Source organism: Penicillium verrucosum (genome assembly GCF_028828655.1).
Source record: "Penicillium verrucosum strain IBT 35672 chromosome Unknown utg000002l_segment0_segment0, whole genome shotgun sequence".
NCBI classification, from domain to species: Eukaryota; Fungi; Ascomycota; class Eurotiomycetes; order Eurotiales; family Aspergillaceae; genus Penicillium; species Penicillium verrucosum.
The window spans coordinates 1814413-1837629 of record NW_026643211.1 but is presented as its reverse complement, the minus strand read 5'-3'; the positions used below and the strand labels follow the sequence as shown (position 1 = coordinate 1837629).

Genomic DNA, 23217 nt, shown 5'->3' with positions numbered 1-23217 from the left:
TTTACTTATGTTATTATGAGAATTCGGCGTGGGAGTTGCATGTTTTTGGTCACTTTCAAAAGGAATTTCAATATTTTTCTAATACAATGGAGCAACTTGAATATCGATAACTAATTCGACGAACGAAAAGAAAAGTACAAGTGAGCTGTTGTCCTGAGATTGGGTAAGTGCACGCATTTCTATACTTTTCAACGTTATCTGTTTGCGTACTTTGCGTACTTGGATGTGATCACCTCTGTATTTCCACGCACATATTGGTCTACTCAGTATCAAAGCGGTAAATACGGGCAGAATAATGGTCCTCAGGTTCAGCTTCGGAGTTGCTCTGAAGAGCAGCTATTGCCGATTCCTCCAACTCCATTTGTGGCCAGTCTGAATAACCCTCTTCTACTGGGGACCTGAACCACTAGATTCTGGCTATATTGTCACTTTTCCTCCCTCCCTCTTCCCTTTCTTTCTACAAGCCCTTGACTTTCCTAACGGTAGGTTTGCGACCAATTCCCTCGCATCCATTTTGAGTCAAGTTCTTATACTAACTGGCTATTGTAGATTTGTGCTATCGTCTCTTTGCCAAATTTGAGTTGACAGCATCCCACTTCACCCCAGTCAATTTCAATCCATCCCAGTCCACTACAGTGAGCTTCCGTCCCACTCAGTCCAGGCGCCAAGTTGCTAATGCGCAGTCAATCACCCAGTCAATCGAGCGAGCAAATAAGACGACAATATGTCTTCCAAATCTAAGGAGGGTCAGTCATCGGGTGGCTTTCACCAGGAGTACATTGCGTCCCTCCGCTATCGTAATGATCTCCCTCCCCCGGACATGCCCCCGAAGTTCCTTGACATCCCACATGAGGGCTTGAGTCGCTTCCTTACCCCCGGGTTTGCCTCAAACCTGGCACGCCGTGAGGAGCCCAACATTGAAGTCGATGCCGAAGGTGGAATGCCAATTGACCTTGTCGGTATTCCCGGGTTACACTTGGGCGACGAGAGCGGTATGTCAACGCGGAATCCGCTACAATTGCACTGATAAAACTAACATCTTCATCAGCTATTATGGCACCCGAGAATCCCCAACCCATGGACCCCGCTGATCTTCCCCTCCTCATGACTATTGAGCAACTTCGAAACCCTGCCCCGAGGAATACCAATGTCAGTTTCCTTCGCCGTACACAGCACATCGGTGTCGATCGCAGTGCTGGAGATGGATCCCGACCTGCACCCGCTAGAGCACAATCACGTACTGCAAAGAAAGGAAAGCCTCCTGTGGATGACCCGAAGCATGTTAAGAAGTTCATCCAAAAAGGATTCGATATCGCCTACCCTCAGAGCAAACACACCGGAGAAGACACCGATAGCCACATCCGTGGTCTTCCCCCCACAAAGGCAGAACTTGATGCCTGGGCTAATCCCGTTAATCCTGAAAACCCGAAGCTGAAGCCAGTCGGGTTCTTCCCTGTGATGCCTGACTTGGAAGGATTCCCAGACCCTGGTGGTTACCTTCAATTCAAGTTTGATAAAGCGCCTTTGGCAGCCGTCGCCGGCAAGCGGGACAAGCGTATGGATGTTGGTATTCTGACACCAGTCGCGCCAGAGCAGCGCGTTTGTCAAGAGCATCAATCTAAGCTCGCTCTTCACAACACGAACCCTGCTCTTTACGCTCCCCCGGGCCCACTCCCTTATGACTACCAACTCTTCCTTCCAGAGAAGCCCCAATCTGTTAAGAACATTGATGCAAGCATGAACCTGTCCAACGCAAACCGAGACCGCGAAGACCTCTACACCAACGAGAGCGCCGAGGGCCACAAGTTCCACCGTTATGATCGCATTCGCACTTACGCCACCAGTGCTCAGGTTTTCAACACCGAGCAAAAGGACATTGCATTGACACTTTTCAAACCCAAGGACGGCGACACCAGACAATTGGCCGCTTACTACTATCCAATCTCAGGAAAGGCCCGCCTCAAGCCGGAGCGTGCCCGCACTATCGCCCAGGTCGGTCTCGGTCCCACTTCTACCCAACAGGAAGAGGTTGAAGAACGGATTGACCAGATGCAAGTGGTAATGCGTGACCCTAACGAGGCTGAAATCTACAAGCGTGCCTTGACCCGTCTGCGCATCGATCCGAAGTTTGCAAGCAATATGCCACCTGAGCCTGTTGTTCAGGAAGAGGAGCAACCGTTGGAGAACGAGGAGACAGAGAAGCCAGCCGATGAGGATACTCGCATGAGCGATGACGAATAAAATATTCGCGGCTTGTCTATTATGTATTATGGATCCTTTTTTTTTGAAAATTACAATCTCGAAGTTTTTGCCCAGGTAATTTCCCATGGGTCTGGCGTCTGAGCAATGGAAAATGGCGTTACGTATAGTATAGTCAATGGTTAATCAAAGTAGTTATCTCATTCATCTAGGTACATCCATATAACTGATCGCTCGCTAACTACGGAGTAGTAGACCCTTTACGTATGTTGTAGTAGACCCTTCAGCCTGCTTCCGAGCACGCCATTTTAGATCCTAATTAGGGAGGTGACCTACCCCCCCCTAGGCTTCACGCGGCTTCCCAATCTTAACAGGAGAATACAGAACGTTATAGGAAAGTTGTGCCATTGAGCTTGTAGATTATTCTAAACATACTATTTAAGCCCCCCTTCTAACCATTGTGTCAACGACATAGCAAATAGGCACGTATTGTCTATACCTCCGAGTCTCGCGTCGACCTTGAATGTCCATATACCGCTCCTTAAAAACATTGTAAGAATCTGAAAATCTACTAAAATATCACTCCGACCGCTACTAGGCATATAGTCGACCTGAACTCCACGGGAATCGCGAATAGTGAGGTGGGCTAGATCATTGAAGGGTGTAGTCTTTAACGGAAATGTAAAGGATTCTTCGTCGTCGTGACTACCATCCGCGTAAATAGCAGAGATGCTCACAGTAAGGGTCGCATTGATAAGGCCCTCGTCGGGAAGTGCTAGCTCCTTCTTAGATTCAGGTAGATAACCGCATAGGTAGGCGAAGAAGACACGGTCGCTTTATTAGGATATTACAACGTTATGATCAAGCTTACCTTAAGGAGAGGGAGGATCTTACGCGAGAATAGGCGTTGGGGCAACCTCGAGGAACTCGATTTTCAATATCTGGTCTTCCTTAGGCACGACGTCGTATATGGCATCGTTATGGCCGGGGACCTTATCTTGTTGGACCATACCGTCCTCGCGGACGAGCAATTCTTGGTGTCTTCCTTTCATGCCGTACATCCATATAGTTGTGTAATTTTGTGCTTACTGGTATGTTGACGTCCTGTACATCAAACTTGCCTTCAATTCACTCACTTCAGAATACCATTCAGATTCAAGCGGCCTCCATCTTGCACTTAAACGCATTTTATTATTAGTATAATCTTAGACTATATACGCTCTATGTCTGCTATATACGCGCATAAATGGAGATTTTCACTCTTATTAACATATTGTTATATATATTTTTTGAGCATCTCTTCTCTTCTCGCTAACGGCCAACACATGCTATATTTTCTTAATATAATACATTATACTAATCATCTTGACACGCATGGCCAAAATCCTGGGCTAGAGGCTTATTTCTTTTTCTTCTTCCAGACATGATAGCTACTATACGAGGCATTGTTTACTATTTGCTTGATGATTGCTTTCTTGGGCGGTTTATCAGATTGTTTTCTCCCTTCCTTTGTCCTCATGTAGCTATATAGATGGCTTTAGGGTGGCAGTAGTACTTCCCATCATTCACATATCTACCAATCACTTCCTGCTTCCACGGGTAGATATTGTCTCTATCAGTAGCACACGCTTGCCACAATCAGGTCCAAGCCATCTTTACCTACGGACGCCATTTCTGATGTCCAAAATGGAGTTGCTGGACCTTCCAGCCGAACTGATCCTCGTGATCGAGGAACACCTCCCCACACAAGCTGATGTTCTTGCCTTGATGAGATGCCACCCCTGCATGCTTGCTATTCTCCAACAGAGGCTCTACGCCCGACCAAAAGGGGAGAAGATTACTGAAATCTTTGATTGGGCCATTGAAAGGGGAAATGAACGCTTGGTGTCTGCAATGCTTGACCAAGGAGCCGATAAAATATTCACCGAGCTTGGAGCAGGGGCATTGAGCAACGCTACGATGCGCGGCCAACTCAACATGGTGAAGTTAGTCCTCGAGCACCCACAAACCATCAACAAACCAACGCCAACAGACGACGAGAGCCATACCGCGATCATGATCGCCACGCTCCATGAATATACAGAGATTGTCAAGTTGCTTCTCGCCCAACCGCACCTTCACCCACAAAAGCCAAGCTCATTATTTTTCGAGAAAACGCTAAAAAAGATAGTCATTGGCGAGGAATTGGATGATGATGACTCCTGGGACATTCCCATCAACCAAGCTCTCTACAGTGGAAGCCGGAAGCTAGTTCGGATTTTACTTGCAGACCCTCGCGTGGAACTGACTTCTTTGAGTTTGATTGCGGCTGCCCGTGGGGGTTATGAAGATATGGTCATGCTGTGTTTACTGCAATATCCGCAACAGTTTGACCCGGACCATGAATCGCTACTAGTCATCGCTACTCGGGACAATAACATGAGGCTGGTTCAATTCTTACTGAAAGTGGCAGGCCTTATTCCTCATATGAAGTGGGAAATAGATGGTAAAACATCTTTCGTTAGTGCAGCGAATCAAGAAATCCTAGCCCCTGACCACCCGCTTCTTGCGAGAAATAACATCAGCGTCAAAGCTACCGATTATGATGGCAAAAGCCCATTCATTTATTCCGCAAGCCATGGAAATGTGGAGATGATGAAACTGCTTTTTAGTACAGGGGAAGTCAATGTTGATTCCCCAGACAGACTTGGTCGAACGCCATTGTCCTATGCTGCTGAACAAGCAGGAGGGCAGGCAGTGAAATTCTTACTATCACTCGATGCAGTAAATCCTAGATTAAAGGATTATTACGGCATGACCCCCCTTCATTATGCTGCAGAATTTGGTGATGATGTGGCGGTGATGAAAGTGCTTCTGATACTGGGAATGTTGATGTTAATTCCCTGGACAAAGAGGGTCAAGCGCCATTTTCACTTGCCACTGAGATGGAAAAGAGGCAGCAGTGCAGTTCTTAATCCGAAATCAAGAATTACGGTGGCCGAAGGCAGTTAGTTGCTTTCCGCTGCAAGAAGCGATGCTGCAGGGTAGTCAAAAGGCTGCTTAAGTGGATCTGTTAACCCAGCTGTGCCAGACTGATATATCTTCCTTTCAAGCCGTGAAGTTCAAAAGCAGAAATCCAGTGATATTGATCTCTGAATGTGAAACGCAGTCCATTTTCCACATGCTGCTATGACAGGTCGTCCATATGGATACCTTTTTTTTTTTTCACAATCGGGGGGTATTCCTAGCAATATGAATTTCATAAATAGATTAACTAAGAAAGGGAACCATAAGACAATAAGCCAACATAATTGAAGACCAGTACTAAACAATAGCGAGTGTTGGGCAATAAGTATCTAGCCTCCAATTTTGGTCATCTCAACATGCTTTCTTTAGCCAACTGAAGACAAGCTTCTTTCGTTCCTTGAGTGCACATTTTACCTGTTCATGTATTAGCATTACTCCATACCGTCGAGATAGAGATCAAACACATGGTTGATTCGCCCGTCAACAAACATTCTATGAGCTGAGCCGGCAGCATGGTATGGGCTAGGCCGGTAGCATAGAATGAGGATGGATTGGAAAGTTGCGCTTCCTGCATGCTTTGGAACGCCCCGCGACACCAACTCTATTGGCAACTGGGGCTGAGTGATGTAGTGGAAGGGCGCACTTGAGCTTGTGATAATAAAGCAGTCACTACCATTGACAACCTTGGAACTTTGGAATGTTCTTCTATGCCCAGCCACTATTGAAATTGCGTCAGACTCGCGTGGAGATAACTTTAAATTTGTGGGGCCGCAGGGGTACGGGCGACTATAGGGATCACCGTCACATAACCTCTCTCATTAGCTAGGTACCCGGTTCTTGCCAAGCAACCCAACCCCCCTGCGGGTGTTGGGTTACCACACACTAATACAAACTCTTGCCTAATACAAATTTTAAAGAACGCATCAAATGTTTTTGTATTTTTCCCACTACACAACGCCTAATAAAATCAGGTAAAAATATAAGAAAAAAGTTAAATAGTAGGTTCATCATCTATAGGCGGCATCCATGGTATAAAACGGGGTCCTGGTGTCGGTATGTCCTCTGCAATTGCTTGCTTCCGACCCTGCTTTTTCAACCGCCTGTCTTCTTAGGCCTACTCCTTTGATTCACGCGCCCGGATCATTCGATTTGCATCACCGGCGGTTAGGGGGCCCCCTAAATTGATCTACCGTTTGGTAATCCGGGTGTCCCGGTGGACTTTATAGCGTAGAAGAGTAGTATTATCCTTAGTAAGCTAGGTAGCAAGCTCTACCGAAATCCGCGCACTTCGATATAATAGCCTTGCTCGGTATCGAATAGCTGTATAAAGCTCGCTATCTAGCAATTCTATATCTACCTCTAATTTACGAGTACTCTCGTTTATACGAGAGATATCGCGGGGTAGTGAATTAGTAATAGAGCTAGGAAAATCTACCTCTAATCCGTTATCTTTACTAAAGATAACTAGATTATTACTATAATCTACTTCTTTTTTAAGCGGATTAAGCACTATTGTATAGTTAAATAGGGAAATGCCATAATAAACAAATCCCGACTTAATTACTCTAGTTATAAGGGTATCACGGACGGAAACAATCTCCCGGAAAAAGTCCGTTTTGCGGTCTACCGAACTACCCTATTGAACAATAGTATTATTATTCGATTAGTAGTAATGTTTTAAAGTAAGAAAAGGCTTGCTATCTAGCGGTTAGTATAGATAGGTTATATAGGGTATAAAATAGTAGGGAATAATGCTATTTTCCGCTATAAAGGTAATAAATTCCGGGGTCCGGTAGGAACTATAGTTATCTATTAACAAAAGCCGTTTACTACCCCGAGTAGTCCGGTCTTTTATAGCTAAATTAAAGGCCTTAAGCTATTAAATAGTAGTTTGATCGGTAGTATAGCCATTAGGCGTAATTACTAGGGTATAATCCGTAGGAAGGTTAGTATCTTTATACTAATTCTCTATATAAAATTTACCCCGAACTAGGAACTAAGGTACTATCTTCTAACCGTCGGCAGCAATATATTTAATGCCGGTAATACCTTCCGTAATACCTCTATTTAGTAAATATAGATTCTAACTTTTTAAAACGACCTTTTAAGGCTTTCCTTAGCTAATTTAGAAGCTAGTTTCGTTAAAGTTATAGATATCCCGTGGCCTTAGTTGATTGCTCTTAATATACTAGTTTAAACGTTTATACTAAGTAGTAAGATAACTAAGATCTTCGGCCTCTATTCTCTTCTTTTTCTTTAGTTTTTGTTTTATAAAATAAAGGTTATGGATAGGTAGGATGCGTTTTAAAAACCGGTATACCTAGTTCTTATCTACCGGCGAACGCGACGCGTCTTCGCGTAGAATCATCGAATTTGCACACCCTTCTATCATCTTAGCGGTAGGCGGAGAGCAAGTATCATCTAGTATAGTGATCCAGCTAATTAATGCTTGCTCTTAATCCGAATTTAAGACTGAATTAGTGGCATGGCGCGTCGAACGAGAACCCCGACCGTGAATACGGTTGTAGAACTGGGTATAGGGAACGCCGAATTCTCGCGCCAATGGTGCTATTTTTGGTTTTTTTCTAGCATGCTATGCAGATAGGGTATTTGCCAATGATCTCTCCAAATCTGGGTTTTTTTCAGGCATATTTGTAGGGTATAAAATGGTAGTAAAAATGGTGGGTGGTGTAAAATTTGTATTAGGCAAGAGTTTGTATTAGTGTGTGGTAACCCAACACCCGCAGGGGGTTGGGTTGCTTGGCAAGAACCGGGTAGTGCCTTACAGCCTATTTTATCACCGCTTTCTTGAGGTAAGGTACATTAATTTCAACTTCTCTTTTATGTAACTATACTAACATCTTACTAGATCTTCTTTTTTGGATGTTCTCCGCAGGGTCTTTCTACTAGTCTTTCTAGCTGTCTTTCTAGCTGTCTCTTTATATATCTTTTCTAAGGCATTATAAGGCATCATCTAGGTTCAATATTACTACTACATAACTATGTAACTAATTTCGAGGTTAGTTTTTGTAAAGTGGGAGGTCTAAGTTACTGCCAGGCAACATAAACCAATGAGAGAGTTATGTGACGGTGATCCCTATAGTCGCCCGTACAGGGGGTTCCCGGGCTAAACCTAAAAGGGAACATTATGCGCGGGTTGCATTGGACTTGCCAGACGGTGGTATCTACCTAGGTAAGGGCACCTTCATAATGAAGTTCAACCTCATCTTCAAACTTTGCTCCGATCATTTGATTGTTGTTCGGTGGGTAATGCACGGTGTCCGCGGATCGAACTTCTCACTCTTTCCAACGTAAATTCAAGCCACTAGGCCATTGAAAGAAGGTGATGCTGTCACCTATCACGGAACAGACTTTCTTGTCCAGGACGACCGAACAGGCCAGATTAGGGAAGCGTAAATGGCAGGATACAGTATCTCATACTTCCATGCGATACGCTTGGATGCTGTCACTGTCCAAGGAATTAGACAACTGGCAGGCAGCAGGTCACCTCGGATCGGCAATTGACAAAGTGGAGGTTGGTAAGACCTAGGACTATCTTCGTCAATTCATGTACCGTTTACCCCATTTTCTTCTTTTCTGTATACTAATCAAGCGGTCTCGAGTTACAGCTGTCATGAGACGTATTCATTCAATATATGTTCGGAATGAATACCTTGACCTGCTCTCGATTAGATAGCCTCCTGTTGAAGATTTTAGTACTAATCAATATGGAATTTATTCAACTAGTCATTATAGCCTTGGTTATTATTGTTGCTTTCTATTTTCTGATTGTGGCCCAAGTAACAGAAATATAGCGTGAAAGGACCCATACTATATACCTATTCAGCATTTCCCAAATATAATTTATCATTAGGAGTGAAAACCACGCTACGTGTATAGATTTACAAACGGAATTAACAACCCAATATCTGGGTAGTATATCATCCCAAAATCTTCCGCTTGTCGGGATCTCCAGGGCCACTTTATAATGAACGGTGGTAACACTGAGATCCCATTAAACCTGGGGAACTCCCAATGTGCTAGCAAACGGGGAGTTGATTGGCGCCCGTGGGTCCTAAGGATTGGCCCTGGTGGCGGCCCTATGGGGGACACAGCAGGCCCCACGGGCCAAGTCGACGGGACCTCAACGGTCAATGCCAAGACTTTCAAGGGACCACATGGGAAGTGACTGGGCTCTGAGTGGCCTAATGGTTGGGGGACTACAGGCTACTGCAGGAACCCAATTGTCCTTAGAGTTGGATCGGATTTGATTTGCAGTCAAATTTATCAAATTTACTTTGGGATTTACTTGGGTTTGTGCTGCTTTCGGATGATCTACTCACTTCAATTCAAAGGGTTATAGTGGGACTATAGTGGGACCATGTACAAGTTACTTCCTTAATGCACGTAGTTATACGTATTACCTCGTGTCCATTGTACCTTCCCTTGTCCCTCCACTCTGTCTCTTATCATCTGCACCCCCATGTGTCTCCGTGATAGGACATGGCACGCGCTGCTGTCTCCTCGTGAGGGGCATGTGGTCAATTAGACCCAATTCGATTTGTATTTGAATCTCTCAGTCGCTTCTCTCACTCTTCGTTCGTTGCATCACTCTTTTTACATATTGAACATGGATTGGATGCACGTCTACATCGTTGGGGCCGCCGTACTGGTGTTTGCCCTGGTCGGCCTGGTCCTTCTCGTCTCGTCTCAGCACATCAAGGTCGCCAACACTGGAGTTGGTCCTTACTTGAAATTCATCTGGGCAAACTTCATCAAACCGCACGATAAGAAGGCCGGGGGCCAGCAGGATGCGTTGGAGAGCTTCTACAAGACACAGGTGCGATCAAATGACCACGAGTTTAGGCATGACTCGAAGCTGACCGTGTCAGGCCGCAATTTACGATGCCACTCGTCGTCGTCTACTCTGTGGTCGTGAGGACATGCTTGGTCTTGTGGCCGCACAGCTGAAGTACAAGACTAGCAACAAAGAAGTCAAGACTGGAAAGGCTGTCTGGGTGGATGTGAGTATTGACTTACTGTTTTTCTGAACTATCGCTAATACATTCCAGGTCGGTGGTGGTACTGGGTAGGCACAAGAGGAACCCTGAAGTGATACAGAACGAGCATCTGACCCGTGACAGGTATAACATCGAAGCCATGGCCGCCTTCCTTCCGGTGGACAAATTCTTTAAACACGTCTACCTAGTCGATCTCTCCCCATCCCTCTGCGAAGTTGCCCGCGAGCGCTTCGAACGCCTTGGGTGGAACAATGTTACCGTTCTCTGCCAGGATGCCCGATCTTTCCGTCTGCCCGAGAAGGATAATGCAGCAAGTGATGGCGCGGACTTGATCACCATGAGCTACAGTCTATCAATGATTCCTGGTGAGTATTCAAGATCCCCACGAAAGACCATTGATATTGATTGTTTTAGACTATTACAGCGTTGTCGACTCATTAACCTCCCGCTTGAAGTCAACTGGAATGCTGGGTGTGTGTGACTTCTACGGTAAGCAATACGTCGAAGTTCTGCATGAATGTTACTCATTCAAAATATAGTCCAAAGCATTGTTGATGTCTCCTGTCGCAACTACACTGGTGGCGCTTTCAACCGCCATGTCAACTGGCTCGGGCGTGTATTCTGGAGAGCTTGGTTCGACTTTGACCGGGTCAGCCTTGAAGCTGCCCGCCGAGACTATCTGGAATACAAGTTTGGTACTGTCATCTCCGCCAGCGAACGAAACTATTTCCTTGGTGGTATTCCATACTACATCTTTGTTGGTTGCCCCAAGGAAATAGCATCTACCCCATCAAGTCAATCCATTGAGAAGCTGGATGCGTCTTTTACTGAATCTCCTTACCTCCTTCCTGCCAATCACAAGCAGGAGATAGACAATGCAGTTGTGAAGAGCACACACGAGATTCGCTCCAAGGCATATGAGTCTGCAGTGATTAACCTGAGTGCAAACCTGCCACTCCCATCATCCTTTTACCAGAACCACCACTATCGCATTCATTACAATGACATGCTACCCAAACATACTCAATTCCAAAACGAGTACATCTACGCGTTCACATGGGAAGACCCACGGGTTGACCACCGACTCCTGAACATCGGCACAGACGACGTGATCCTGGCTATCACCAGCGCCGGTGACAACATTCTTGATTATCTACAAAAGAGTCCCCGTCGGGTCCACGCGGTGGACTTGAACCCTAACCAGAATCATCTTCTTGAGTTGAAGGTTGCCTGTTACTCAGCGCTGGGTCACCGCGATATGTGGAAAATCTTCGGTGATGGCAAGCACGCACAGTTCCGTGAACTGCTAATCTCTAAACTCAGCCCCCACCTGTCCAGCCAGGCTTTCCAGTACTGGCTCGAGCACACCCAGACCTTCGCCTCTACCTCTGGCCATGGTCTGTACGAGTCTGGTGGGTCTCGCCACGCCATTCGTATGGTGCGATGGCTCTTCAATATCTTCGGACTCCAAGGTGAAGTTAGCAAGCTGTGTGAAGCGCAGACCATTGCAGAGCAGCGCGAAATTTGGCCCCGCATTCGACGTGTGCTACTGAGCCGACCACTTAACTGGGCTATTGTGAGCACCGAATGGTTCGCATGGAAGGCCGCCGGAGTCCCACGCAACCAGCGAAACATGATTGTCGACGACTTCTTCCGCCGCAACGGCTTGACCGAAGATATGAAAACGGGCAAGGACATCAGCGGCCAATCGATTTGGGAATATGTTGTCAATACTCTTGACCCAATGGTCAACGAGACTCTTATCAGCAACGATAACTACTTCTACTTCCTTTGCGTTCAGGGCAAATTCTCACGGAGGTTCGTTTATTTTGTCTTTGTCTTTCAATTACACGTGCTAACCGCAGTAATAGATGCCACCCCACCTATCTTTCTCCTCAAGCACACGTCAAGCTTTCCACGCCTGGTGCATTCGATGGCCTTCGTATCCACACTGATGAGATCAATGAAGTGATCAACCGCATCACTCCGGGAACTCTGACTATCGCCGTGGTAGGTATCGAAATATCCTTTTGCGGTACTTGTTGTGCTAATTTATATTAGGTCATGGACTCTATGGACTGGTTCGATCCCGCCGGGGACTCTGCCCCTTCCCAGGCCCGAACTTTCAACAAGGCGTTGAAGAAGGGTGGTCGCATTCTTCTCCGCTCCGCGAGCATCGATCCTTGGTACATCAAGCACTTCGAAGAAAACGGCTTTACTGCTCGTCGCGTGGGAGCTCGTTTCCCAGGCACATGTATTGATCGGTGAGTTTTGGAGTTGTATCCTTGACTATTACGGACGAAGCTTACACATCTATTCTAGGGTAAATATGTACGCATCAACCTGGATCTGTACCAAATCCGAGGACTTGTCCCGCCCCAATCCAGACCGCAAAATGTCGACTCTCTCATTGGGGGAAAGCGCTATTACCGGAGGCAAGATGCCGAGCAGCGTGGAGAATCTGATGATTTAAGTTATGGCGATACCTTTTTTATTTTCTTGATGTGGTCTTTTCAAGTTATGCCGCATGTGCCTCAGTGCCCGTTCATGATACCTACGATCTGGAGTTAGATGGAGTGTTTCCTATGCTTGAATTTAAAAGCGCCGGGGTCGGGAGTATGATAGGGACTATGTTTTCAATTCTTGTGTAGAAATGAATACCAACAGCTTGTCCTAATAGCAACCGCCATCTTTAATGTAGTTGCGTACATACAATCTTATAACACCCCTTGGACATTGACTTGGATCCACAGGAGACGTGATTATTTGCTGTCTCATCAATTCCAAGTAGTTAATATAAAAGCACCACATATCAAGATTTTATATTACATTGAAGTATATCGTACCTATATTAATGATCTTTGGTATGGTTTGTTATGTTCTATACAGCCCACAACGTTGCATATCCCTACAGATCACGTCGATCTCCAGAAAAGGTTATATAGCGGCCGATCCCCCCGGCGCTGATTTGAGCACATTTGCGCAAGTACATACAACATAGTTAGTCGACATCTAGCATTTACTCAATAAATCCATTATCCCCTCGATTTTCGGACTCCGTAGAAATTAATACAATTGTTAGTGGACCTGGCTATATTCCCACCAGCTAATCAGAGATATGCCATTCGACTCTCAAGGTGATAAATGGTCTTGGTGAGACATCTCCTGTCTTATATATATTTATACTAAATTGTAGAAACACATACTTACAACCTCTACAAAAGTCAATCCTGTATTCGAGGTCACCGCTCATCCAAATGCGCACACTATGATCGACCGATGAAGAGAATCCCCAAGGCCGGACGTCCGCTGGCAAAGTGCTCGCACCTCAATGGGGTTGATTGCGATTGTCGGGAGGTTTGGGCGATTATGGTTCCACTTGCTCCAGGTATGTCATGTCAGCGGAATGGAATCGGTAATTTGGATTGTCGGCGTAGAAATATTTGTAGTAACATTTGTCCTTTCGAATAGGGTCGATGGTTTGCAGCCCAGAATCCGAGACTCAGCCCGTACAACAGCAGCAGGTCTATCATGTTTATACTGAGGGTAGATGATAGTTTGGGTTATATCGACGGGAATGCTTGTTTTATAAAGGAGTCAGGTAAATAATGAAGCATGGATGAGAATGAGATTAGCATGTCTATAGCGACAGCTCTAATAGCCCGACTTAATCAACACCACGCTACCTTTGTGGAACACTACGCAGCATTACACAACGCGAGGTAAAAGGAACACAACCAGGACTTCTTCACCAACAACCGAAACTCCAATCACCCACCATGACAAGTCCCTTCCTGCCAGGCCGTTCCCTGAGAGAATCTCCCAAGAAGCAGTTCGCCCACCAGGACGCCGAAAAGCACAGTTATGAAGACGCCGACGTTGAAGGTCATCACGGATAGCATCCTACCAATATGAATCATTAGTCGATCATTCGATACATGATACACATGTAGACAGCTGGGGGTGTAACCACCCACAAGAAATATCCAATCAAAGCCCTAGCACACTCAAGCAACGCGCGTGTGCCATCTTTCCCAAAACTCCACGTTCCACTGGCCTTCCACGACGGGAGCAGACGTTTCAGTGAGGTCTTATTCCGAGCGCTATCACCTTTGAGATAGCCTATTGGCGCATTTCGTGTTTCATTGTCGTTATTAGAGACCGGTAAAGTGTCTTCGTCCTCATTCTCGTCCCCGTGTATGCGCATGTAGTTTGGAAGAGGACTGAGCTTTGCTTTTTGGATATTTTGTCGTGGATTTACTGGAGCGAGAAGTAGCGTTTGAGGGGATGGGGTTTGCTGAGACCAGGATTTCTCGAGTTGGAACTTGAGAGCGCCGAGGAAGCGGTTGAAAATGGCGAGGAGGAATAGAAAGGTCAATGTTAAGATGTATTGGGTTGTGGTTGAAGTTGTCCAGCCTGTGAAGAGGATTGTGATTTCAGTGGAGGCTGAGAACACTGATGGCATGTTCATATCCATGTCCATAATTGTGTTAGGGTGTTCACTCCGGTGGGAGTACAAGTCGGAGTCTTAAGGTCGAGTCGACAGTGTTATATCACTTCATGTTGGGGATGTGGTTGAGTGGGAAATCCTGTAGGCAACAGGCGAGAGGAGAAGACTAGACAATCTTCTTCGCCCATGCGGTTTTAGATGCATATGAGATGTTGTGCTCATCTAATAGTGGCGATCTAAATGTTCTCAAATAAGATCGTGACATACAAGCGCAAATCCCCTCACCTCCACATCAAATGTCTCAAACGATGTTACCTTACAGTTCGGCGAATTACAAAAAGAAGAAATTGTAAAACGAAGCCTTGGAATCTTGCTTTTCAAAAATCATATATTGCAAGTCAGTTCATTCATTGACTTCAGGTCTAATCATATTTCACAGGGGAAGACTGGAACACGCCAAAGCAGCGGCCCTCTAAACAAACAGTGATTAAAAAAGAGTCTGGGAAAATTCATAAATGGACCATGAGCCCAGCGCTTTCACGACCTATCGTATCATGCCTGTCTGTTGTTCACCAAGCCAAGGTGCGCAGACAGATACAGGACATTCACATGCGAACGATCGTGGATATAGAGTCAGAGACAAAAAAGAAGTTCAGAAATCGAAAATCTCATGAGCGGCCGTACCGAGTCTTTCCGAAGGAGAAAGGCACATAGCGGTACTTGATCATGTGCTGGATTTGTCGTCGCACTGCAAAAAAGGATCGAGTTAGACATTATCCCCACAAAAAAAATGATACAGGTATTGTATCGAATCTCGACTTCCAATCGAAAAGGGGAAACATACTCGTCAGCACAAACAGAATGAACCAGTAAACCACCAGGACCGGCCAGAAGACGGGGATATCGAAGACAGCGAGCCAAGAGCAAACGAAGCCAATGGCGATGGCGCGAGTGGCCGAGTGCCAGAACTTGAACTCGGGGAGACGGCGGATGAAGGGACGGAACTCCTCATCCTTCTTAGTAGGGAGGCTGGGGGATCCAGCGTCACCGTCCTCGAGACCCTCGTCCTGGGTGAGAGACGGGTCGAACTTGGGAGTCAGGAAAGCGAGGAAGAGGTTCAGGAGGTAAATGCCGAGTGTGTAGGCGACTGTGATTTAAGATTGCGGCGTTAGCTGTTTGTTTATCCAGATGTTTATATAGCGCTGTGGATGAATGGCTTTTCGCGTGTTGGTGCGTCGAAGCGCATCATTTCCACTCTGCTAAATCCATTTTCAGGGATTCGATGAAGTCATACCAATGTACCAGCCTTGCGCGAGGAAAATGCGCAGGAAGAAGAGGAACAGGAGCACACCGGAACCAACCCAGCGGTAGGTTGTGTACGGGGTTGAGGCATCAAGGTAAGCTTGGTAGTGCTGTGATTGGAATATTAGCATGCATATTCATCAGACTATTGCGACCGATGTCAGAAATGAAGGAGCTAAAGACATTGCGCAATGCCTTGACCCCTCACGAGACACTCACTCGAGTCAGTCTAGAGGTGTGCGCGGACACAGCTGTGAAGGGCGACTGATCGGGCTCAGGGACATCCATGATGAGGATATTAAGGAGGACAGACAAAGCAAAGGCCTAGACCACCGAAAGAAAGAAAGGAAAGAGAAAAGTAAAGTAAAGGAAAAGCAGTGATTAAGATAAGATGCTGAAACCAGACATTCCGGGACAGGCACTGCGCTTCCTTCAGGACAGAAAAGTGTCCACTGCAGACTGGCCAATCAGATTAGATATTAGTAACCAGCCACTTATGAGCACGTGACATGTGGCACAGTTGGAATGTGGCGGTGCAGTGACATAAGTCAGACTAAAAAGGGGCTTAGCCGCTTCACGTGTACCTCGGGACGGTTAACTTCGGCGTTCAGGCGGTCGCGGGGAAACGGGCCATCTATGATGGTATCGTCGTAGTTATCCTCACTTCTTTCTCTGCATAATTCAATCTCAATTATCTCAATAAAATTAATTGTTGTCTTCACATAGCACAATGTTTGCCCGTCAATGCACTCGTCTGGCCACTTCGCGGACATCGGTCCCCTTGACTTCCTACCTAGCTCGAGTCCGGGGTTATTCTTCAGCTACTGGTAGCTACGAGCACATCCTCACTTCGACCCCCAAGCCTGGCGTGGGATTGAGTATGTAACTAGTTTCCATATACCACAGGAAACATTCTTATTCTTATTATAGTTACCCTTAACCGCCCCAAGGCCCTCAATGCACTATGCACTCCCTTGTTCAAGGAGCTTAATGAAGCTCTGAGCAACTACGACAATGACAAGAGCATTGGCGCGATCATTATCACAGGAAGCGAGAAGGCCTTTGCTGGTATGTACATGCTCTATTTACACTCTTCGCACACCATATATATCTTCCAGTCACTCCGTCACTCCGTCCCCCTAATCCCAAATGTACATCAACAATATAATAACCCACCAAATCCACCACAGCCGGCGCCGACATCAAAGAAATGGCCCCTCTCAGCTTCTCAGCTGCCTACAGTGAGAACTTCATCGCTCCCTGGTCCCACCTCGCCACATCAATCCGCACCCCAGTCATCGCCGCCGTCTCCGGCTACGCCCTCGGCGGTGGCTGCGAGCTAGCCCTGATGTGCGATATCCTGTACTGTACCGAGGGCGCCACCTTCGGTCAGCCTGAGATTAAGCTGGGTACGATCCCCGGCGCAGGCGGGTCTCAGCGTCTGACCCGTGCGGTCGGCAAGAGCAAGGCTATGGAGCTTATCCTCACTGGAAAGAACTTCAGTGGTAAGGAGGCTGGTGAGTGGGGTGTTGCAGCGAAGGTTGTCCCCGGTGGTAAGGAGGAATTGCTGGAGCAGGCGTATAAGACGGCCGAGACTATTGCTAGCTACAGTCGTGTGGCTGTGGTTGCTGGCAAGGAGGTTGTTAATAAGAGTCAGGAGTTGTCGCTCAAGGAGGGTGTTGAGTATGAGAGACGGTTGTTCCATGCGCTCTTTGGGAGTAAGGATCAGAAGATTGGTGAGTTGGCACTTTGGTCTGCTGAGCGAGTGGATTTCAGTTTTGGGGGTTGCTAACGATTATGTTAGGTATGACTGCCTTTGCGGAAAAGAAGAAGGCTGAGTGGTCCCATGAATAGATGATGAGTGGAAGAAACTCATCTGGAATGAAGAAGCTGGATTTTTTCATTGCCTGCGTGTAATTCACGATATTGGAGCTGTAGAATAGAGGACTCGTTTATAGCCCTGACAGAGAGCAGTGTCATCCAACGCACTTTCGGCTATAATTCTTACCTGCAGCCTCGTCAGAATAGAAGTAGAGATATGAAATATTGAAGACTTCAGTTTACATTTGTGTATTTGACCATCATATGAAGATATTATGTAGATTAATGCTATTTGCTGAAAAATGCTATGTACATACAAGAGTGCCTATCAATTTCGGGCTCAGAAGCAGAATTAGTCGTAAACATAAGACACATCGCATCATATCGAACCGTGATTTTTCTCCAATTGGCTCTCATCAGTTCGGTTGTTCTTCTCCGCCCGGTAATCATCAATGACACGGCCCTCAATGGTCTCATCGAAGACGTCCACCTGGGTCGTCGAAAACTTGCGAGCGCTGATACCGCGCTCAAAGAGCAGATCAAGCTCGGCGAATGAACGTCCGCGAGGCTCGGGGACGCGGAAGTATGTGTAAATGATACACAGGAAGCAGATGCCACCCCAGAAGAAACCGGCGTAGTTGCCCCAGTTCCAAGCGCCGGGGTTGAGCATGTAGGGAGTGAGGACGCCGCAGATGATGGCGACGATATTGTACAGGTTGCGGCCGAGCACGACTGTCTTAATTTGAAGTCGGCGGGTGGAAAGCTCGGCTACAAGAGAGAAGCAGACCGTGCCAACGGTCAGCTGGTAGAATAGGGCCCAGATCAACATCATGGCACCCGTGGCTAGGGAGGCCTGCTCTTTGTGCTCTTTGGGAACAAGACCAAGGAAACCCATGACTAATAGCATGGCGCACAGACCACAGAGACCGTACAGGTACAACGTGCGCCGGCCAATTCCGAGTGTCATAAGGAACCACGATCCAAACACGCCAACCATGTTGATGCCGTATTGACCCATAGCAAAGGCGTAAGAGTTCGAAGAGCTTAACCCAGCCTGTTCCAGAAAGTAGGTCGAATAGTTGGAAAAGGAGTTTCCACTAAGATTTTGAATGGCCCAGACCATGCAAACAATCTCCGTACGACGGAGATCGGTACCCCGGAAGCAGTCTAGGTAGCTAGCACCTTTGGTGATTTTTTCCTCCAGAGCGGTGGTGTGCACCATCATAGAAACCGTCTCATCGGGATCAAAATCTCCCTGGTTTTTGCTGGTCAAACGCACAAGGGCCCGTTTCGCATCTTCTGTGCGACCTTTTCGAACCAACCACCATGGGGATTCGGGCGCAAGCCAAATACCAATGAAGAGCGGCAGCGGCCACATCCATTGCAGTCCGTATGGAATCCGGTAGGCCCATTCGTCAGTCCGGCTCAACATGCCCTTAATCACACCGATTCCAATGAGCTGGCCAAGACCCCAGCAGAAATTGACATAGGTGGTCAAATACCCTCGGAGCGCCACAGGACACACCTCCGAGGCGTAGGTAATCGTCAAAGTCTGGAAGACACCCCAGGGAACACCGCAAAGAATCTCCGCTGCCAGCAGGGTTTGCACATTCTGGGCCGTGAAGAAGATTGACGTCCACGCACTAACAAGTATGAGGCAGGCCATAATGGTGTACCGGTAACCGAAGCGTTCCGAAGCCCAGCCATTGATGAATAAACCGATGATTTCACCGCAATAAGCACCGTTGCTCAGACCTGCTTGCCACTGAACATCCAGAGAATTGTCAGTTTTTTTACCCAAAAAGAGGCAAGTGCACCTTACTCCCAGAGATGGAAGGCACAACCACCCAAGGGGGGGGATTGGTCGGACTTACCGCTGCGGACACTTCATATTTTCCATTCTCCAGTGGCTCACCATACTTGCGCTTGAATTGCGGGAAGGCATAGAAGTTGTTAACCAAACTAATATCGTAACCCTCCATGGCAATGCAAGTAGAGATGAGCACGCTCCAAAGCACGGCTTTAGGATACAGCCGGATGCCCTGCATCAATGTCATGGACTGTTCCTTCTCTGTTGCTGCCTTCGCATTTTGAATGACCTTGGTCATGGACGAGTCCGAGGCGGGTCCCGCGGTCGAAGAGTAACCATATTCGGGTGGGTTATCCACCGGCGTTATGACATCTGAGGCCTTGGGTTCGGCCATTGTTGGATAGGCGGAATAACCGAGGACACTGGGAGGAAATGGAGGGGGTTGTTGTTGACTCGAGCAACTTTCGATATTGGAGTTGAAAGTTGCGCTGGTTCGGAAGTCAGGGGAAAAAAATCAAAGTACCCACAATGCTGGGAACATTGCACACGAGTGCTCCAGGGCGGCGAAAAGTCCCCTTGGCGCCTACCGAGGGTAAGTGAATATTGCGAGACCGAAGGGCTAGACAAAATGAGGATAAAAGCCAATGATCCAAATTGGCGGGGGAAACGGGAATTCGGGCTCGATGCCTCCAAGCGCAAATTTTCGCGGGATGGGAAGCTTGGCGAGGCCCGGATGGGGTAAGTGATGGGTCATGGTCACAATGGGCTTTTATTCTCTACTCTTAAGGTAAGAGATTTGACAGATTGATGGATTATAGATTTATAGATTTTGATCAGATTAATTTAGAAATTATTATTCAATTTAGATCTACAAGGTGACTACCTAATGTACGGAGTACAGGGGTCTCACATCCCCACGTGGGGGAACTATAATTCTTCAGCCCCCTTGCAGCAATAAGAATAGTCTTGTATCTTAAGTATCTTAATTCTCTCTGACTCGGAATTGGAGTATTCTCATGGTTCATCACTTGAATGGGAACTTGGTTGGGTGTAGATGATATGCTTTTGGGTTATGCTAACAACATTAATAGATTGCAATTGTTTATAACAGCCCTGGAGGCTTATACCCCATGACTAATACTCCCCAGCCCTACAATCCTCAGACCAGTCCTGTGTCATATGCTATTTTTCAACTGGCATACCAGCATACATCTATAAACGGGGTCAAGGGTCAACTATGCTACTGGACCCCATGAGTTGCCCCATGATATATTTCCCCCTGTTTGATGGAATTCAATGCTAACACCAAAACAATACTTGAAGACCTCAAGATGACACCGAAGTATAATGGAATAATTCGTAAATCGTATTCAATTTGCTAAATAGCTAGATACAGTGATGTGGAGTGAAGCCACGATTATTTTGAATATTAAAACGCAAGAAATTAAAAGCACATCTACAGACGTGCGGGCGGGGCACCAGTAATATGGGCCTCGGTAGCAGACTGGATGCGAGCACCAAGATCAGCATTAACACGACGGAACATCTCGTAAGTAGCCTTGCGAACACGCTCATCGGCACCGCACAGGTGGCCTGAGATGTTACCAACAAAGTTCTCCTGCTGACCGGGGGTACGGCCAAGGACCTGCCATAGGCCGTTAGCCTGGACGTAGTCCTCGGAAGTCACAGGGTACTGCTCGGCGATGACAGCGCCAGACCACTTCTCGTGTTCCTGGCTAGCCTTGACGGGCTTGTGGGCGAGCGGGCGGAAGGTAGAGGGGTAGTTAGGGTTGGCTCCATAGTTGCCGTTGACGTTCATGTATCCATCGCGGTGTGAAGGGTTGAAGGCCTTGAGCGGGCAGTTGACGGGGATCTGCTCGTAGTTGCCGCCCAGGCGGTGGCGGTGCGTGTCGGGGTAGGAGAAGAGGCGGGACTGAAGGACAGGGTCGGCGGAGGGCTCGGCACCGGGGACCATGTGGGAGGGGGAGAAGGCGGCTTGTTCGATCTCGGCGAAGTAGTTCTCCGGGTTCTTGTTTAGGGTGAAGCGGCCGAAACGACGCAGAGGCACCTCGTTCTGGGGCCAGACTTTGGTCAGGTCGAAAACGTTCCAGCGGAACTTCTCGGCCTGCTCGGGGCTCAGAACTTGCACGTAGCAGGTCCAGGAGGGGTTCTCGCCGCGCTGGATGGCCTCGAATAGATCCTGGGTGTGCCAGTCGGGGTTCTCGGCGGACAACTTGCCTGCCTCATCGTTGGTGAAGGTCTTGTTGCCCTGGTCGGTCTTACAGTGGATCTGGACGTAGTTGAAGGTGCCATCCGGCTTGATCCACTTGTAAGTGTGACCGGAGTAGCCGTTCATGTGACGGTAGGAGTATGGGGTACCGCGGTCACTGAACAGGTGCATCACCTGGTGGACTGCCTCGTGATGGGTGGAGAGGTAATCCCAGAACATGGTGGCATCCTTAAGGTTGGTCTGCGGGTTGCGTTTCTGGGTGTGGATGAAGATGGGGAACTTAGCAGGGTCGCGCAAGAAGAAAACCGGGGTGTTGTTGAACACCCAATCCCAGTTGCCCTCCTCGGTGTAGAACTTCATGGCGAATCCGCGAGGGTCACGGGCACTGTCTGGGGATCCCTTCTCACCACCAACGGTCGAGAATCGGGTGAGCATCTTGGTCTTCTTACCAACACCCTTGAGCATATCAATAATAGTCTATGCATTATTAGCCTAGTTGTTCTCCGCGGAATTGTAGAAGTTGCTCATGTGGTACGTACGAGATCGCTAATATCATCGGTGACCTCAAACTCGCCGTAGGCGCCAGCACCCTTGGCGTGAACCACACGCTCAGGAATGCGCTCACGGTCGAAGTGTGCCAGCAGATCGATCAGGTGGAAATCCTGCATCAGAAGAGGGCCGTTGGGGCCAATGCGCTGAGCAGCCTGGGGATCCATGACCTATATATACACATGATTAGATCTTGCGATTCGAGAGGAAGTGAGCTGGGCGTACTGGGCAGCCGTTGGAGGCCGTGTAGACCGGAGTCTCATTGTAGCGGTAGGTTTCTGCGAAAGAGAGGACATTAGTCGGTGTTCCAGGCTTTCATAAGGGAGGTAGGACCTACTAGGCTCGTTGTCTTGACCCATGATGGCAGATAGTCTATTGGGAAGAGATGGAAATTCCTGCGAGAGCCCCGTTTGGTTTATATAAGAAAAAAAAACAACCTTGTGGGGAGCCATGGAAAAGTCCAAGGCTATGGCCCCACCAGCTTTTGATATGGAAAATACCTAAATATACAATATTAATCCAACTGTCAATTGGTCCATTCATAATCTACTCTCGATATCGATATCAGCAAATGTTGACCTACTTTTATGTATAATACAAAATATATCTAAATGCCACGGACGTGGGCATGCAGAATGATCGATATCCAATCGCAACAGGGCCGATGTCATCCTATCGGGTCCACTCCCGGAAATTGGAGAACGGGACAAGCCCTGGAGGAATAGCTTTGTAAATGGACTGCGGCTAGACCAAGAGATATTCCGGGGAGATCAAGACGTTCTCCCAATTTAGTAGTTCAATCCGAACTTAAGTTGTTATCAGAACCTGT

The 23217-nt window shown here is 47.3% G+C and overlaps 12 protein-coding genes across 12 annotated transcripts; 6 read left to right on the top strand and 6 right to left on the bottom strand.

The window, feature by feature from the left end:
• Positions 1-724: 724 nt before the first annotated feature.
• Positions 725-2241, top strand: N7516_006322 (uncharacterized protein; the record flags this gene model as incomplete). The annotated part of the gene is made up of 2 exons (XM_057219042.1): positions 725-992; positions 1049-2241. The coding sequence occupies 2 exons, from the start codon at positions 725-727 to the stop codon at positions 2239-2241; spliced, it is 1461 nt and encodes a 486-aa protein (XP_057073133.1).
• A 392-nt stretch (positions 2242-2633) lies between these two features.
• N7516_006321 (uncharacterized protein) lies at positions 2634-3251 on the bottom strand (the record flags this gene model as incomplete). Its single annotated transcript, XM_057219041.1, has 2 exons — positions 2634-3033; positions 3094-3251. The coding sequence occupies 2 exons, from the start codon at positions 3249-3251 to the stop codon at positions 2634-2636; spliced, it is 558 nt and encodes a 185-aa protein (XP_057073132.1).
• A 634-nt stretch (positions 3252-3885) lies between these two features.
• N7516_006320 (ankyrin repeat domain-containing protein) lies at positions 3886-5190 on the top strand (the record flags this gene model as incomplete). The annotated part of the gene is made up of 1 exon (XM_057219040.1): positions 3886-5190. The coding sequence occupies one exon, from the start codon at positions 3886-3888 to the stop codon at positions 5188-5190; it is 1305 nt and encodes a 434-aa protein (XP_057073131.1).
• A 366-nt stretch (positions 5191-5556) lies between these two features.
• N7516_006319 (uncharacterized protein) lies at positions 5557-5779 on the bottom strand (the record flags this gene model as incomplete). The annotated part of the gene is made up of 2 exons (XM_057219039.1): positions 5557-5619; positions 5648-5779. 2 exons carry the CDS (start codon positions 5777-5779, stop codon positions 5557-5559), a joined length of 195 nt encoding a protein of 64 aa, XP_057073130.1.
• A 2636-nt stretch (positions 5780-8415) lies between these two features.
• Positions 8416-8755, top strand: N7516_006318 (uncharacterized protein; the record flags this gene model as incomplete). Its single annotated transcript, XM_057219038.1, has 2 exons — positions 8416-8516; positions 8590-8755. The coding sequence occupies 2 exons, from the start codon at positions 8416-8418 to the stop codon at positions 8753-8755; spliced, it is 267 nt and encodes an 88-aa protein (XP_057073129.1).
• Positions 8756-9193: 438 nt separating this feature from the next.
• N7516_006317 (uncharacterized protein) lies at positions 9194-9394 on the top strand (the record flags this gene model as incomplete). Its single annotated transcript, XM_057219037.1, has 1 exon — positions 9194-9394. The coding sequence occupies one exon, from the start codon at positions 9194-9196 to the stop codon at positions 9392-9394; it is 201 nt and encodes a 66-aa protein (XP_057073128.1).
• A 441-nt stretch (positions 9395-9835) lies between these two features.
• On the top strand, positions 9836-12699 carry N7516_006316 (class I SAM-dependent methyltransferase; the record flags this gene model as incomplete). Its single annotated transcript, XM_057219036.1, has 9 exons — positions 9836-10045; positions 10098-10229; positions 10278-10294; positions 10350-10591; positions 10641-10715; positions 10766-12044; positions 12098-12236; positions 12288-12490; positions 12549-12699. The coding sequence occupies 9 exons, from the start codon at positions 9836-9838 to the stop codon at positions 12697-12699; spliced, it is 2448 nt and encodes an 815-aa protein (XP_057073127.1).
• Positions 12700-14145: 1446 nt separating this feature from the next.
• On the bottom strand, positions 14146-14709 carry N7516_006315 (uncharacterized protein; the record flags this gene model as incomplete). The annotated part of the gene is made up of 1 exon (XM_057219035.1): positions 14146-14709. One exon carries the CDS (start codon positions 14707-14709, stop codon positions 14146-14148), a length of 564 nt encoding a protein of 187 aa, XP_057073126.1.
• Positions 14710-15344: 635 nt separating this feature from the next.
• On the bottom strand, positions 15345-16266 carry N7516_006314 (Rer1 family protein; the record flags this gene model as incomplete). Its single annotated transcript, XM_057219034.1, has 4 exons — positions 15345-15424; positions 15521-15823; positions 15971-16088; positions 16198-16266. The coding sequence occupies 4 exons, from the start codon at positions 16264-16266 to the stop codon at positions 15345-15347; spliced, it is 570 nt and encodes a 189-aa protein (XP_057073125.1).
• Positions 16267-16708: 442 nt separating this feature from the next.
• On the top strand, positions 16709-17832 carry echA (enoyl-CoA hydratase echA; the record flags this gene model as incomplete). The annotated part of the gene is made up of 4 exons (XM_057219033.1): positions 16709-16856; positions 16909-17046; positions 17169-17714; positions 17783-17832. The coding sequence occupies 4 exons, from the start codon at positions 16709-16711 to the stop codon at positions 17830-17832; spliced, it is 882 nt and encodes a 293-aa protein (XP_057073124.1).
• A 346-nt stretch (positions 17833-18178) lies between these two features.
• Positions 18179-20003, bottom strand: N7516_006312 (putative MFS alpha-glucoside transporter; the record flags this gene model as incomplete). The annotated part of the gene is made up of 2 exons (XM_057219032.1): positions 18179-19564; positions 19674-20003. The coding sequence occupies 2 exons, from the start codon at positions 20001-20003 to the stop codon at positions 18179-18181; spliced, it is 1716 nt and encodes a 571-aa protein (XP_057073123.1).
• Positions 20004-21065: 1062 nt separating this feature from the next.
• On the bottom strand, positions 21066-22747 carry fgaCat (catalase easC; the record flags this gene model as incomplete). Its single annotated transcript, XM_057219031.1, has 4 exons — positions 21066-22316; positions 22379-22558; positions 22614-22666; positions 22726-22747. 4 exons carry the CDS (start codon positions 22745-22747, stop codon positions 21066-21068), a joined length of 1506 nt encoding a protein of 501 aa, XP_057073122.1.
• Between the last annotated feature and the right edge of the window lie 470 nt (positions 22748-23217).